Source organism: Pleuronectes platessa, chromosome 24 (assembly GCF_947347685.1).
Source record: "Pleuronectes platessa chromosome 24, fPlePla1.1, whole genome shotgun sequence".
Lineage (NCBI taxonomy): Eukaryota > Metazoa > Chordata > Actinopteri > Pleuronectiformes > Pleuronectidae > Pleuronectes > Pleuronectes platessa.
In genome coordinates, this window is record NC_070649.1 from 10,231,641 (window position 1) to 10,248,339 (window position 16,699).

Here is a 16,699-nt window from a genome sequence, read left to right on the forward strand (position 1 = left end):
TCTGACTATGTTTTGGAAGCATTAGCAGTATATGTCTATTAATTAAAGCTTTGTATTCACCCGTCTGGCTTGGTGCTACATCCAGGGTTATTTAAAGACCATCAAGGCAAGTTTTTTTTTTTCTTGATATTTCAAGAACCTCCAAGAGGAGGAGCTCTGTGCCATCGCCACAGAGCTTCCTCCAGCTGTATGAAAAGTGAAGACACATGTACAAGGAAACAGCGGAAGTTGCGATTTCAGTCCTGGTTTTATTAAATCAATATGTGGATGTGTTGCTCACCCGTGCTTCAAAACGCCTTCGTCTTTGCAAAATTCTAAGAAAGGAGGAGGGAGAGGTGCCAACATGCGCAATCCGTTTGGAGCACGTGTCATTTTACGCACTCCGCGTGCTTTACTCTGAAAGGCATCACCGGAACTCCTGCTGGTGCACTCTCGCGGGCTTGGCGTCGCTTCCTCTTCGCCTCTGCCGTGCACCTCCACAGCATGTAAATGACTGAGCAGCTCCACACCGCGCACTGGTCAAGTACAGAGCGCGCAGCGCGGCGCCACGGGAGGACACGGTGCGCGCTTTTTCGTTGTTTTCAGTGGACTTTACGCAGATGAAATAGCCACCTCTTGTTTTTTGGGGTTTTAACCGCAACGCCGTTTCATTCCTGTGGCTAAAAAACCTGCAACTCGGTCAGAATTAAAGTGTGGTTCGGCCGCGGGGAGGAGAGAGACGCCGATCATCCCGGGACCCGGAGTGGAAACCTGTCCCCCGCGCGCAAGGGGAATATCGAGTCGCTCGCTGTGTGACAGCTTCGTGGAGACAGCAGGGGGGACTGACTGCGAAGTGTCCCCCACGAGTGTGTCCGCCTGCTCGTGGACTGCTGAGACCAAAAAAAGTGTGGTGGAGGGTTGCCCCCCCACACACACACACCCACCGACCCCCTCTCCAATGCGTCGCTTCCCCGCATCCTGATGGACTGAGAACGGTGGAATTTTTTGGGAATAGCCTTCCCTCTTTTTTTCTTTTTTTCCCATCAGTTTTACCCGGTAAGTCGCGAGGAGGAGACGCGGGGATGTCTGTCTCGTAGAATAATAGAATAATGCATTAATGTGCTGAGTTAGTTTCTTTTACTGTAGGTTGCACTCAGCTGTGTCTTTCGGAGAGGTATGGAATCCAGGCGTCCATTACGGGGGCAGGTTCCAACTAGCTGAAGTATGTTATGGAGCAGTTTAAACCGTTCCATATATGACAGCTGAAAACGACTCTCCCTGTAGTGTGTGGCGATGGGGCTTGTCACAATGTATTCATCATGTGGATGACGGCACCGGGGTCCTATAAAGAGAAAAGTGCCCTGGACTTGACAGAGAGGGGACCAGTGAGTCCCCCCCCCCCCCAGTTACAGTATCTCACGGCGCCGTGCAGGCCTATGGTAATGGGGGGACTGGTGGTGCCTGCACAGCGTCTCTTTTAAATACACACTGCTTTATTACAAGCCCCCACAGTTATTTGGATATTAACACTATGCGTAAAAATGGCTCTGCTGGTTAACGTTTCACCGGCTGACAGCTCCTCTTCTTCTGCCGTCAGGACACCACTACACGAAGTGGTGGTTTATGAATATGGATTATTGCACGCGAGTGGTCACAGATGTGCGAAATTCCGCCAATCGGATAGGAGCTCTGTTTTTATTAGATGCGTAATTCTTCGTTTTAATGCGTAATTCCTCATTTGAGCTCCCGTTTTAAATCTCTTTACGCAGCCCTGTTGGTATTAAACACACATAAACTGAGAGAATGAGATTTGACTGCGGCTTAATTTTTAATCAGTTTGCACTTTTTACCATGCGAGGTGGAGGTTAGTTAATGGAGGGAAGAAGTGTCTAATTAGCTTTTAACTTGTGCGAGCTGCATAATTGAGTTGGGAATCCCAATGTTTTGGTTGGATGAATCGATGTTTTTCCTAATCCGGTGGCTTGGTCTATAAGTGTTCCATAGCATGAATGCATGTACAGTTTAAAGCATTCATGTGCCTGGGTGACTCGGGATTAATTATTGATTGATGGGTTTTTAAAGAGGCCTGAGCCCATGTGGAGCAATTGAACAGATCACGCAGAACACGAGGGGGAATGTTGTTCGCTGCTTTGTTTCGTCATCCAGCTTTTTTCCAAGTGTAGTCAACAAGACGTCTGCATGTAATGGTTTGCATTTATGATGACAGGGCCCATTTTCTCCAGCTTTAAAGGACCACTGGTTCAATCCCAGTAATCATGGAGGCACTGACATTATTAGGGAAGAGAATTATTGGCCGAGCTGTGGCAATCAGATGCTGCAGTGGTCGACGGATCTCTGTCGAAACAAACAAGATGCCTTTGCACTGAAAGCAACACCTATTCAAACACAATGCATTTTTTTGGAATAGGTGTTGTTGTCGTGTGGGACACAATCACAGGAAATTGGTGTGATTGGTGCGAGCAGTGTGCAGGCTTAAGAGGGGAGGGCGTTGTGAAACTTTACCCGAGCACACTACCTTTTAGAGAGAGAGAGAGAGAGAGAGAGAGAGAGAGAGAGAGAGAGAGAGAGAGAGAGACTGCAGATAAACTGGAGGAGCCTCTAAGACACGGAGAGAGTAGGCAGCGCCAGCCCACAGAATATTGAATCAGTCAAACATAAATTTAAAAAAAAAAACGGTTGGTACACGGGGCAAGGGAGTTGAACTATATCTCTCGCCTCTAGAGTGGGCGGATGTCATAATTATCATTTCTCCAGGATTTGCTGCGGAGCCCCTCGCAGGATCTCTGCAGCTATGTGGGTGTAGCGGTGGTGTCGACCCTGTAGGGCAGGCCACATCACTTCCGAGGCAGAGGAGAGGAAGGGACAAGTCCCGCCGTAATTGGTGCCCGGGAAGACTGCCGGGGCGCTCCGGGGAAGTTGATGGACGGTCAGGGGCGAGTAGGCGTACTTATTAAGCAAGGCCGCGGGAGCAAGGACAATAACTCGCACACATCCATGCCAAACCAGTAAGAGTGCAGGGAGCTCTTATCTCTGCTTTCCCGTGTCAGAGTGAAATGAGACAACCTCCCCCTGGCCTGGACGCAACAGGTCCCCCCATGTCACATTCTCCATTTTTACTCCCATTCTCTGTTTCAGCCCCCCCCTCCGAGCAAAAAGCAGCTTCACTTTAAGTGTCAGTGGACGCACGCGACTGTCACTCGCTGACCAAAGAGAGAGAGAGAGAGAGAGAGAGAGAGGGGGGGGGGGGGGGTCTAACCCCTGCCTGCCGCTGGTTTCATAACTTCTCTTTTTGCAGTTGGGTGTAGATGGGAGGGAAATAGCCGGTTGGATGCAGCCCTGTCTGAAAACCGTTCTATGTAATTATCAGAGAGGACATTCTGTATCATCTGTTTGTGCTTAGTCACACCTTGTCGCGTGTGTTTACCTCAAATGACTGAAAGGAAAATAAAAGGGGCCCCTCTTTCGGTGCAAGGGTTTTTCTTGCTCTGAACCGCTCTGTCAAGAGACGTAGAGGTGGTAGTAGCTTCAGGGTCAGTGGATCTCTTATTGGAGTCTGGTGAGTTAATAGAGTTCGTGCAGGGCTCCAGAAGTTTACCTGCTGTATGAATATTAGAAAACCTGCTGTTCGGAATGTTCAGAAAGCTGGCGTTCCGATGGAAACGCTCAGTGAGCAGATTATTGAGGACAACAAACACCCCTCTGCCTTTGTTTGAAATGCAACACTCCCTTCTGTTGCGTCAACGTCACGTGCGATACGCCTATTCTCCGTTCCCCGCAACACATGCAGTGTTGTCTGTAAATGCGTTTTAATCTTCTCTTTCTGTTATGGATCCAAGCGTGTGAAAGGTGCTCGGCAGCAATCTGTCCATAAAACAAACAGGGAATTACGGGGGGGGGCTGACTTTGATGCTTTATTTCTTGGGACACGTTTGGACAGGAGCGTTAGAATGCCTGGCCGGCCCCTGTCACTGCCCCTGCCCCGCTGTGGCATTCCTACTTAATTGTTCTTGAGAGGTCCCGTTCGGTTGGGACAGTGCAGGGTCAGCTGGAGTCGCCGAAGTTTGTCAAGTCATCAGACACTCAATTAACTCGGCCGTGGTACCACATCCAGAAAAAAAATGACACAGCGGGAGCAGGAAATACAAATTACCTTGACATCTGCTCTAAAGCAACTGCCTTCGGTGACCGGACGAGACTTTAATGTAAAAATAATTCTTTTTATCTGCTTAAATCCCATCTGGGACTGCAGTACTGCAAAAAGCACTACCCCCCCCCCCCCCCCCCACACACACACTCACTCAGACCCCCCGGGAATCGTCCTCAAACTCGCACATCAAATCAAAACTGTCTCTTTAACATCCAGTGGAGCTTCATAGTTTAGATCTCATTGGAAGTCGTTTATTTTTGTCATAATTACCATTATTCAGTCTCATGTCCTCATGTGCTGGCAAAACACAAACAAACATCCCTTTGTATGCAAATAAATGATCATTTGCATATTTTTTTGTAAAACTTGTATTGACTTGATATACCTCTCAGTCTTCTCGTGCTCTAACCAGCTCATCCAGTTGGGGACTGTCATCCGGATCCACGCACCACCAGCCGTCCTCCCGCGTGTGAAACTCCGTCTCCATCTGTTTGCTGTTTAAGTCGGTGCCGTCTTCATTCTGGCAGCTCCACTGAGTCGTGTCACGTCCATTGATCACACTCTGGAGTTCCTTCGGGCGGAATTTGCATCAGGGGTGTCAGACGGGGGCTGGAGTTTCACTCGCGTGGGCCCCCCCCGCGTCGTGAAGCGACCTATTCCGACCCCGGTAAACATGATTCATCCCTGTGTCAGAGATAGGGAGAAGGCAGAGCTCAGGAGCAATCGGAATAAGTGGGCGTACATGAGCCAACCTGCGTTTTTTTGAGACTTGCCTGTGCAAGTTTTCCAAACAGTAAAGTATAGACGGTGACGTTGTGCTAATCCCCTGTCGAGGTATTTGTTTTTTCTACATAACAAAAGCGATAGAAACTAGGGATATCCTTTGCTGGGTCGGGGCACTATTCTTTTTGTTTATTTACATCTCTCTCTATACATATTTTTGTATTCCTCTCAAGGACATGCTTGGACGCAACATATTCAAATATGTATCGACTCAATCAAATATTAAAGGGTACAGCTACCTGCCAAAATGTACAAGATTCAATTTGGACAGTAATGATGTCCCTGTAGCCATCAGTGAAATGTAAAAAAGAAACTGAAATACAAACAGATCTCATGCAGTACTGTTTCGAAAAATAGTTTTTTTTTAATATTGGACTTATTGTCGCTTAATCAGATATAATTCATGACAAGTAGCTTGAACCATTAGCCGCAGTTAAGGGACAGAGCCCTGGGTTTGCATCCTTCATTGCCTCCATGTTACGTTTCGTCTTCTGGAAGATTACAGTTACGTGTCTGCCAATTAGGGATGCCACGAACATAAGACCTGTATGCACCACACTGTGATCTGTCATCAAACAGCTGGTTGTTGTGGGTGTGCTTACAGTGTGCTCACACAGTGTGTTTGTGTGAGAAGTTCAGGGACATAAGCTCACAAGTCATTCTCTGATCACATAACAAACCTAAGAGACTCGTGTTCGGTTGGACTGACGCGGCAATTAACAAAAACATCCAAACAGCCCAATTATTTCCTGCTTTCCAGTTTATGGCTCACATTTTTTGCAGAGCACTTATTTTTATTGGCTACTCTGTGATATCAAATGAAGTTTGCTCATCGAATCACACGCATATTTGGCGAGACAATGTAAACCATTGAATGAGCCGCCTCTCGGTCCTGTTGTCGGTGACGCTCCGGAGCGCTCCGGGCCGTGCCTTGTTTTTTTTTCCCCATAGGGTTTATGCTCAGTAAGCAGGTCTGTCCGCCTGTAACGCTCGGCTCCTTTCAGACTGAAGCATGCGAATCAGGCAGCAGATCTACACCTATTTCTGGAGTGAGTCACAAGACTGTCATTACGATCCACCCTGTGGCCCTGTTTGCCCGCTGTGGGTGGATTTCTTTTTGAAAATAAGCAATTCCAACCACATGAGTTTTGAGACAAGTAATTATTATTTGTTAAAACTTCTAAAAACGACTAGAACTAAGTTATGTATATATTGTAAGGGGACATTTCCATTGCTTTTTCGTGGTTTTGTCCATCAATGATTATAACCAAATACAATACTCCATTTCTGTTTCCTGCATAACGTTCATAAATCTATAATACAATCCCTCATTCATGAATTAGCCTGTTAGCTGTTTTCTAATCGGAGATGACGATGGGTAGAACCCCCGTGGTCCCATGCTGCGTTCAAGATCGTCATCGAACTGTAGGTCTTTTGTTGTTGTTTAGATTGAGAGACCCCTTGCAGCCAATTAGTACCGAGATAATGTTGCTGTGCATCAGTCATGAGGGAAACTGTGCTCGAACCTATTTGAGTTTTTTGCTTATTATGTGCCAGAATATCCAGATGATGCTGTATTGTGTACTCTGAATGAATTATCTACAATTTACCAGCCCTGCCGGGGCCGGTGAGTCACTCCTGAATAGTGAGCATCCCTCTTTTTCTTTTCAAGGGACAATTAAGTCCACTGGAAATATACATCTGTTTGGTGCAGATGTTATTTTATTTTTTTCCCCCCCCTAACAAATGCACCTTGATGCCACCGTACACTGGTGTAATCCGCCCCGCTCATTTCTGGAGAACTAATTACTGCGCATTAGTTAAACAGACCGTTTGAAATGCAGGCCTGCTAAATCACGCTTGCCGGGGGAGCCGAGGCCGTTTCCCTCCCTCCGCGCACACAGTCTTTGTGCCGCTATTGTTAGTCGTATCATGCATATGTTCTCAATCAGACGGCGAGGCCCACCAGCGGAGAGCGGTCGGGAGGCGATGCGGTACACGAGGGAGGCGCGAGTGAACCTGTTTCTTTACTTGGAACACAGGTAGATTAGGTTCCCCCCCCTCTGTAAGGCTGTTTCAGTTCATCAAGCCCCGCTGCTCACGCCGCCTCTCATCGCGCCAGCTGTTAGAACTGCTGCAGGACATGAGAGGGAGGACAAATGCTGATCTGTCTCTCTAAACAGGCCCTCCGATGACATTTGTAAAGACGCCCCCCCCTCCCCCTTGTAACACCCAGCCGAGCACGGGACGTCGTCTTCGCTCCCCTGGCCACCGGGGCCGTGTGCTCACACCGCCGCTGCCAAAGAGAATCGTTATGTCTGCCTGGCGGAGCAGCTGACGGAGGGACTATGGGACGCTGCAGCCTGACTCCTATCCAGGTGGAGAATGTGGGGTTGATTTAGAGGCACATATGGTTCGGTCCGGTTGGTTTTGAGTTTCCGGTGAGCTGCAAAGGGGGGGGGCTTGTCGGGTTTCTCAAAAGGAAAGCAGATGGATACAAAAGCCACTTTTTGAACCCGCTGGAGCGTGCGCCTTCCTCTGCACCTCCCCTCAAACACCAGAGCCGTGTGCCATAAGGTGTAAGCCAGCCGCCGTGAGAAGAGCGGGTATTCTCCGTACCACAATATTGCACATACTCATACCCTTCCCCACAAAGTTCTCACTAATGAGTGTAAGAAAAAGACTCTGTTAGAAAACAAAATGTGCCTCCTCGGAGTCCTGCATCATTGCGTTTGATCCTTGTTACGGAGAACGGATTACATCTACATGTTTTATATACGTAGATGATACACTCGTATATTAAACTCCATTTATACATTCTGACAGGGGACCTCAGACTTCGCAGAATTAGAATTTACTCCCCACCAGCCTTGCATCTGTCAAGACCCATAAATCACCAGGGCTGCAGGTAGCCCAGCAGTGAGGAGGGCCAAGGTCATAAAATGTGAAGGACCGAAAGTTGACTGCGAGGGCCTTTCGAAACGAGCCGAGACCCGAGAACATTCCGGGGGAGTATCCACAAGATATCCACACACACGATGCGCTTGGAACGCAAACACGGAGTGACTGTTATCAGTCTTGACGGAGTTGGGAGGACGGCTCTATCTGTCGGGTGCCACTAGGGATAACAAGCCTTTTATTCTCCGACATCAAGTTGCCTCACGCTACACAAAAAGGAATTAGACTTCTGCCTTATGGGCTATTTGCGGTTCTGCCGGGCTGACTTGACTCACTCTGACAGAGCATGACTACGGGATGTGTTCATGTTATCTCAAAAATAATGTCTCCGACTGTCAACTGGGAAAAATGCGCATGCTAATCGGTCCAGTTCAAAACCCAGGTTCGTGTTTGTTTGTCATCCGCTGTGTCTGTAATATGTGTGCGTGCAAAATATGACAAATGTATAGGGGATAAAAAATACTGCAGTGCTCTGGATGTCTGGTGCATGGAGCGTGCTAAATCGATAGAAAGCAAGGGCACCGGGCTTTTCAGTAAAGAATACATGTTCCAGACGGGGACCTCTTGCTTTCCAGCTGTGGAGCGAATGCCACTGACTTTCAGTTGTCTGTGAGTGCGTCCATTAATCCTGAAAACAGGATGGATTGAGAAGGAGAGAATATCAATATGATGCTTCTTAGTGTCGATTCAATTGCGATTTTTTTAAAGCGAGTTCACATTACCGCTGGTTTCTCTCGTGAGACCGGTCGTAACAGTGAATCTAATATCTCAAGCGTGACTACCGCTTTCGGTGGCGCTCAGGTAGACTGCCAGGGAGAAAATGAAATTACATAAAGGACCAAATAAACAAGCACACGAGGTGAGTTCAGTCAGAGAGTAGGATGCAGCATTGGCGGCCTTACTGAAGTGCCTATGAGCAAGACACAAACGTTTTAACAGCAGCAGAACTCAGCTGTCGTGTTACTGAAGTGCCTATGAGCAAGACACAAACGTTTTAACAGCAGCAGAACTCAGCTGTCATGTACACAAACGTGGACGACATGAGGGCTTGGTCTTGCAGCTGAATTAGACATGTGACCCTATTGTAAAGGCCTTTTAGACCAATAAAAATTAAATAAATAAAAAGCAGCAACTTGAACACACCAATGGGAGTGATGTGGAGGCTTGTTTCTGTTTGTCCACTCCATGGGGACATCCTCTTCCTGATTAATTGCCCGTTAATATTGGTGCAGCCTTTTAAGCATTGCGTAAAGTACATTAAGTGCATTGATCACTTGGTGGGCATAGCTAAGTCTAATCAATATGGACAGACAGCAGTTTCTCGGGGTTTTGTGTTGGACAGGGACGGTGCAGTAAAAACTGTGGCTGGTCCAAATAAAGTGTGAACATGTCACTTATGGGTGTGCAAATGGCAAAAGCCCAGTTTGTATGTCCCAGAGCCTGGAGAGGGCCTCTGTGTGTGATAAATACTCCATCGACAGAATTCTCTCCTCCACTTTGCCTGCCCTGGTTTTCCTCGTGAATGATGGGAGATCTCATAGGGCTTCGGTAGATCTCTAACTGAAGTGTCTGAGCAGCAGGAGATGCACATTTGAATCTGGGAGAGGAGAGAGTGTGCGGCGCGAGAGGCTGGCACCGGAAGAGCATTTCATCTCCCGCGCCCCGTCACGCCGAGTCCCCCATGCAACATTGATTGCCTGGAAAAAATGGGATCGGTTAGACGAGTCTGTTTGAAATACAGAACAAAGATTGCACGAGGCTGATGCCTTTCCATATCTGCCCCTCAGCAGCGTGTTATCGTGCAGCGGGCGATAGCATCTGTTAATAGCCTTTGTTTCATTTTGTGTTGTCTTGCGAGCCATCGGGGGGTCACGGAGGTGAGTGCCTCGGGTGCCGTGACCACCACCGGCCTCCTGAATGAGAAAGAAACGCAGACAAATGATGGAAAAGGGCCAGAGATGTGTTTTGGCAGCGGCTTTGAGAGCTCCTTCGCTCTGTGTCATTACTGTCAAAGCAATGCTTTTGTAATAAGTCGGACAAAGTATAATTCGGCGTCTCATTATATTTCCTGCCGCATTATCTACCGTTGAGAAACGTGGCGGATTTGACCCTCGCCGCCGATAATAATAGCTCCCTGTCCTTTGTTCGAGATGGTCATTTTCCTAACTGGTCCTTTCTGGTTTGCCATCGGAACTTCACATTGTTCCTCTTTTCAAACCCTTATCTGGCCTCATATAACATCAGTGAACAGCTATGAAGTGTTGGTCAAGACTGCGTAATTAAAGTCTAATGGTTTATAATGCAATATGCGATAAATAGATGGATCACATTATTATTTATTTAAGTTTGAAGAATTTTTTTTCTCATTTTTGCTCCTGAGGGAAGGTTGTGGTTTAAAACATTCCTCTCTGGGCAGAGGGTGTCAAACACCTGATAAACAGGGAAATATTTTACAGACGTGAACATTTGAGAAACAACTAGAAACTGGTTTTTGTTAATGAGTTATAATTAGATGCCCTTTTTTGGAAAGATTGCTCAACAGTGGGTCTCCCTATTCTTGTGCTGCTGTGAACACCGACTCCGAGCACTGGCTGTCCCCGGGGGCGAGAACAACTAATTACTCTGGTGTAATCTGTCTGATGTTGTGGTAATACCTAGAACAGATAACTATGTACTTTATGTAACAGTGACGATACTTCTTTTGTATATTACATATAGTAAGGTGTTTGTATGTACTCAATCATTTGTATATTTCATATGATAACAGGAGTGTTTTAACATTTATCTTCTTGTCTGAAATTTGATGTGATGATGATGACCGTTTCAGTCGCCTCTTGGTGAACGATTGTAGAGTTGGTAAACAATCTATTGTTCTGTATTTTGGGATGTTTTTTCACGACACCATAGAATTTACCATACATCCACGTTTATAAGATATGTTAAGCAGAGCCACTGGAAATTAGGGTCCCCCTGAAAGCCCTAATTTGGGGGGAATAGGGTTTTCTCTCAGTGGTCAGGTCGAATCCTCGGGTGCATGTGGGGCAAACCAAACTTATCTGAAGTAGCGACTGTAAATCTGAAAGGGCACATCTACGAACTTTAAAGACAAGTATTGGTCAGTATGTGTCGAGTTCGAACAAGGCTCGCCTTGTCAAGTCGGAAATCAATTTTCGGGTTGCTAATCAAATTTTTGTTTACGCCAAAAGAAGTGTTTTCTTGACATCCTTCCAGCTCTTATCCCTTTGAAGCACTATCTTCTTAGGGTGGATATTTAGTTATCCTCGATCACGGGAAGAATCCATCTCATGACTTTCTCCACCACTTCCCCCTTGAGTGGGTTGCAGCCCTTTGATCCATTTGGATTCCAGTCAAATTTGTGGGATGGATTTAGATGTGTTGCTGAGGGGCCCACGTCGATAACAAAAAACCACATGTCGATGTTTCCCCCTCGTCTTTCGACAGAAGTCCTGCTCACGGCGATGTTGGTTGGTTCGGGGGAAAGTTTGGAGCTTCGTGTAGTCTGGCAAATCGGATGGATCGACTTCAGCTTGGCTTGTGATCAGTCCACTCGAGTCTTGAGCTAATTGGGCGAACAGTAAAGCCATTAATTTCCAGTGCCGAGCTGAACACCTGTTATAAACGTAGCTGTAACAAGGACTCAAAAATGGCCTTAACTGACTTCTGCATTTGTGTGACTAACGCCGAGTTTTTTCTCCATGTACCATTATCCCACTGTGAGTCACCGGGGGAGGCGATGCTGTCTTAATGTCATCGCTCACCCTGTGAAATGTATTTACTCATCGCTGAAATTGCCGGGGTCCGTGCGGATTCAGATGACTCTTTTATACGGATTATTAGGATTCCCATTATCGGCTACACTTGGTTTAATGGCCATTCTTCACGTCCACACGGGGAATTGTTGCTCAGCATCGTGGAGGCCACATAGGGGTAATAGACGAAGAAAGAAATGCCACTATAATCATGATGAGCTCATCACGATGCATTTAGATTGGCAAAACATCAAATCTGTGGGATAGTAAGATTGTGACGCTGGTTTGCTTTTTCACCCTATATATTTTTCATGGATTTCCGCCGTGTTAAGGCAATTTGACACTACACAAATGCTTCCCTCCAAGACGAGTGTTACTTCCCTCCATGCATATGATGCACCCATAAATGTCAATTTCTCCTTTGTTACACTTTCTAACACGGCCAAAGTTCAAGTATTGTAACAAATACATTTTTTATCCCTGGGATTGCACGTGACTCCGTCTCAGGGCATGTAAATAGAAATGATTATTCAGAAACAGGCATTTAATTCATGTCATCTTGTATAACAACGGTCATATAATGTTGTGTTTTCTCTCCTCTCCTACCCACCCCCACCCCTTCTGCCCATGTTTCTTTCCTCTCCTCCACAGATATCTCAGCCCGAAATGCTGCCCTGTATTATTTCCATCGCCTTGTTTGTCACTGCGGTCCAATCCCAAGATATCCATCCCTCACAGGCATCATCCGCGATTAGCGAGTCTTGTGACTCCCTGTGCTCCTGCGAGTGGAAAGATGGCATCCTTCATCTTAACTGCGAGCAGAGAAACATCAGCAAGATCTCCCAGATCAGAGTCCCGGCAGGTGTGCCCTTCCACCTGAACCTTTACAAAAATGACTTGGTTGAGCTGCGTGCGGAGGAAATGGAAGGGCTTAACACTGCCCTGTCGCTGCACATCGGGGGTAACAGCATACAGGAGCTGGAACCGGGGGTCTTCAGCACTCTGAGTTCGCTGAAGAAACTCCACATCAATAGCAATTTCCTCGTCACCTTGAAAGAGGACACTTTTCAAGGCCTGGTGAATTTGGAGTTTCTCCAGGCCGACACTAATTTCATCCGGGTCATCGAGCCGGGGGCCTTCAACAAGCTGATCCGCCTCAAGGTCCTCATCCTGAATGATAACTCCATCGAGTTTTTGCCCAACAACATTTTCCGGTTCGTGCCCCTCACACACCTGGACCTGCGTGGGAACCAGCTCCAGACCTTGCCCTATGTCGGGTTCCTGGAGCACATCGGAAGGATAATGGAACTCCTCCTCGAGGACAACGACTGGCTCTGTGACTGTGACATTTTACACTTGAAAATATGGATGGAGAACATGAGGGCCCAGTCGGCAATCGGGGACGTGGTCTGTAGCACGCCGCAGCACCTGAAGGGAACCATTCTGGCAAAGGTGAAGCGGGACGTCCTGTGCCCGTCCCACGCGGACATCAACCTGGAGGAGCCGTCGAAGTCACTGGATATGGTGGTCACTCCCTCGTCCAAAGTGTCTCCTAATCCGAAGTCCAAAGACGACGCCAAGGCACCGACCCCCTCCCACGTCCCCGGCAGTCCTTGTGTGGAACACTGCTCCTGCCACAATCACCCCGTGGCTGGGTTTCTGATGCATTGTCAGGACAGAGGAATCCAAAAGGTGTCGGATATCGGAATACTCCAGCAGAGCCCCACAAAGCTGGTCATGACGGGAAACATGATCCAGAAGCTCTTGAAATATGATTTTGTCACGTACGACAGTTTGGAATTGCTCAACCTGGCGAACAACAGGATTGATTACGTGGATAATGAAACCTTCCTCAGCCTGAGCAGTTTGAAAAAGCTCTACCTGAATGGCAACAGGATTGAAAAGCTGTCCTCCACAATGTTTGTGGGGCTGCACAACCTTGAGTACCTGTATCTGGAATACAACCTTATCAAAGAGATCGCTCCGGGCACATTTAATCCCCTGCCAAACCTGAAGCTCTTGTCATTAAACAACAACCTGCTCAGCTCTCTCCCGGCGCAGATATTTCGCAACGTGCCCCTCACCAAGTTAAACCTGAGGAAAAATCTACTCATGCACCTGCCAGTGAGCAACGTGCTCGATCAACTCGACGCACTCGAGCAGATTTATTTAGAGGACAACCCCTGGGACTGCAGCTGTGACTTGCTCAGCCTCAAACAATGGGTGGAGAAGCTCCGGAAGGACACGGTGGTGGGTTCCATTTTGTGTCACACCCCAAAGAATGTGATGGAGGCTGAGCTGAGGAGCCTGCGTCATGAGATGCTGTGTCCTGGTCTGGGGACATACTACCCAGGTGAGGAGGAGAGTGTGACAGCCACGCTGGGGCCTGACAGCATCGGCAAGGGATTTTTCAGCCCCCTCACGGACACTGTCCCACTCTCTGTGCTCATCCTGAGCCTCCTCATTCTCGCCCTCATGGTTATATTCTGCTCCGCCGGGCTGGTGGTGTTTGTGGTTCACCGGCGGCGAAGTAGGGCAAAGAAAAAGGCGACAGAGGAGCAGCCGAGAGAGAACACCAACAGTAGTCCCATCCACTTGCATTACAGCATGTATGGGCAGAAAACCACGCACCACACGCTGACCCAAAGAACTGGGTCTGCGACTCTGTACGAGGACAGATCACACAGTCCCATTGTTCAGATCTGCCGCAACCCCACCTACTGCTCGCAGCACAAGGAACATGACGCAGATCTGGATTATGGCCTCGACGAGCCCAGCGGCAAGCATCACGTCTGCCGGAGCATCATGGAGAAAGAGAACACTTCTCCCCTGACGGGGAACCCCGGCTCAAAGTTCAGACCCATGACCGGCGAGTGCCCCGCGGAGTTTGTCACGCTCGGGAACCCCAACTCTTTGTACAGGAACATCCTGGAGAGGGAGAAGGAGCTGCAGCAGCTCGGAATAACCGAGTACCTGCGGAAGAACATGCCCCAGCTCCAGTCCGCTGTGGACATGCATGTCCCGGGGCACCAGGAGGAGTTAAAGCTGATGGAGACAATTATGTACTCGAGGCCGCGCAAGGTCACGCTAGAGCAAACAAAGAATGAGTACTTTGAACTTAAGGCTAACCTGCATTCTGAGCCAGACTACTTGGAGGTGCTGGAGCATCAAACTGCATTTAACTGAGTTTAGGCAGAAAAGAAAAAAAGAAATATATATATATTGTGTTTTGAACCAAGTGCCTTGTCCCGTTTGCCCTGCTGTACGTTCCACAGTGTGAAATATGTATCATGGGCACATCACTTTAAGTTTAACAGTAGCACAGAATGTAACTGGGTTATTTTTGTTGTTTTGTAACTATCTATTGACAGCCATTTTATGTAGCTGGTGAAAGGTGTCATATATATTTTTTTGGGCCAAATGTAACTTACAGGAAGCCGTCGCCGTCTGTTGAGCAGGCCTCTTTGGAATCCACTAAACCAAGGTTTTATGATTGATTAAATGTTCATGGCTTTATCACAGCCAAAGGAATTGATCCCCCACATGCACAAACACACACACAAACACACAAACACCCTACATCTGAGGATAAAGCAGATGTTTGTGAAGAAACGAGTGAATTTCAATCACCACTTGACCCAGAAATGCTGTTAAATCGGTCTATCCTGGCTCAGTGTGACCTGATTAGACCCCCCCCCCCCTCCCTGTCAACACAAGCCAGATGGAAAGCTGAAACCAGAATGCTCATTGTGCCGTGGAGTCAGCAAAAACAACGCCAACTGTACATTTGACGGACCTATAGCGCTGCGCCGCTGCAGCCACGGGGCACGTTTTATTTATTTTTATACAAACTGGTGATGTGTTTGCGGACAGTTACGCTTTGTTTTCTCTCTATCGGTAAATAGAGCACTTAAAAAGTACAGTATATAATACACGACTGTAATCTTGTACAAAATGCATTGCACTAATCAAATGCCATAAGATGGTGCATGACAATCAAACGGAGTCCTGCTGAAACTTTACATGTTTTGATTTTTTTTGTCATTTCTGCCAGAAAAAAAGAAAATGAACTCGACATGTGTATGATTTGTGTGTTTTTGTTTGTGTGTGTGAGAGAGAGATGGCGTTTGATGTCACTGTTTTATGTCCGACTATATTCAAAAAGCATTCAAGAGCGTTGCACACTCTCCTCCGTGGAACTGTTCTGAACTGATCCCAGGTCGGCGGGGGGAGGGATATTAATCTATTAGCACATGAATGGTTACTGACGAGCAACGTTACTACCCCCCCCCCCCCGGAAAAAAAAACCACAGACTCAGCTCGTGCTCAAACCAGTGGACTGCTGGGAAGTGACATTTTTTGCAACTGTGGACATGTCTGGGATTTATACCGCACACTCATTCAACTTCGAAAAAACGGTTCATGTAAGCACACACTCTGTAGCTTTTCTACGTACCTAGATTGAATTATTTATTCTGTATATTTTGTATATACTTCTGTTCCATTATATCTTTATGGTTTTTTTTTTGTGTGCCTTCAGTGCTTGTACAGAATATAAACAGAAGTTGTAACTGATAAAGAGGAAATAAAGAAATTGCAATGTCACGTCAAGTTGGAAAAATTCATTTAGGAGGAGCTCGTGTGCAAAGTGGAGCCCCGACTGATATGACGCTTCGGGGCAGATGCAGAAATAAGGGAATATAAATGTTCCATCATTTTTAAAGTGGAAAGGTAAAACTGAGAAGTGACACATTACAGGAATTATGATTATGTTGAAGTGATATCTTGTTGTTGCTGCTGTTTGTCAGCTGGTAATGAATTAAAAGCAGGATATGACTTTTACCTGATCATAACCCCCAACCATCCGTAGATATATATTGAGAATAACATAAATATAATTATTTATAAAGCACTTTTCTTGCTTAACACCAAGTAGTAAAACCACAAAATATAAAAACCATTGGCCCGATAAAAGATAAAACAAATAATTGCAGATCAAAAATTCCCAGAAGCTTCAAAAAGAGAGGTTTTTAGACGACAT

At 46.9% G+C, this 16,699-nt stretch overlaps 1 protein-coding gene across 1 annotated transcript; it reads left to right on the forward strand.

Moving 5' to 3' along the window:
• The first annotated feature begins 506 nt into the window (after positions 1–506).
• slitrk6 (SLIT and NTRK-like family, member 6) lies at positions 507–16,263 on the forward strand. The gene is made up of 2 exons (XM_053417530.1): positions 507–1,035; positions 12,310–16,263. Exon 2 carries the CDS (start codon positions 12,325–12,327, stop codon positions 14,842–14,844), a length of 2,520 nt encoding a protein of 839 aa, XP_053273505.1. The 5' UTR covers positions 507–1,035; positions 12,310–12,324; the 3' UTR covers positions 14,845–16,263.
• Positions 16,264–16,699: the final 436 nt, after the last annotated feature.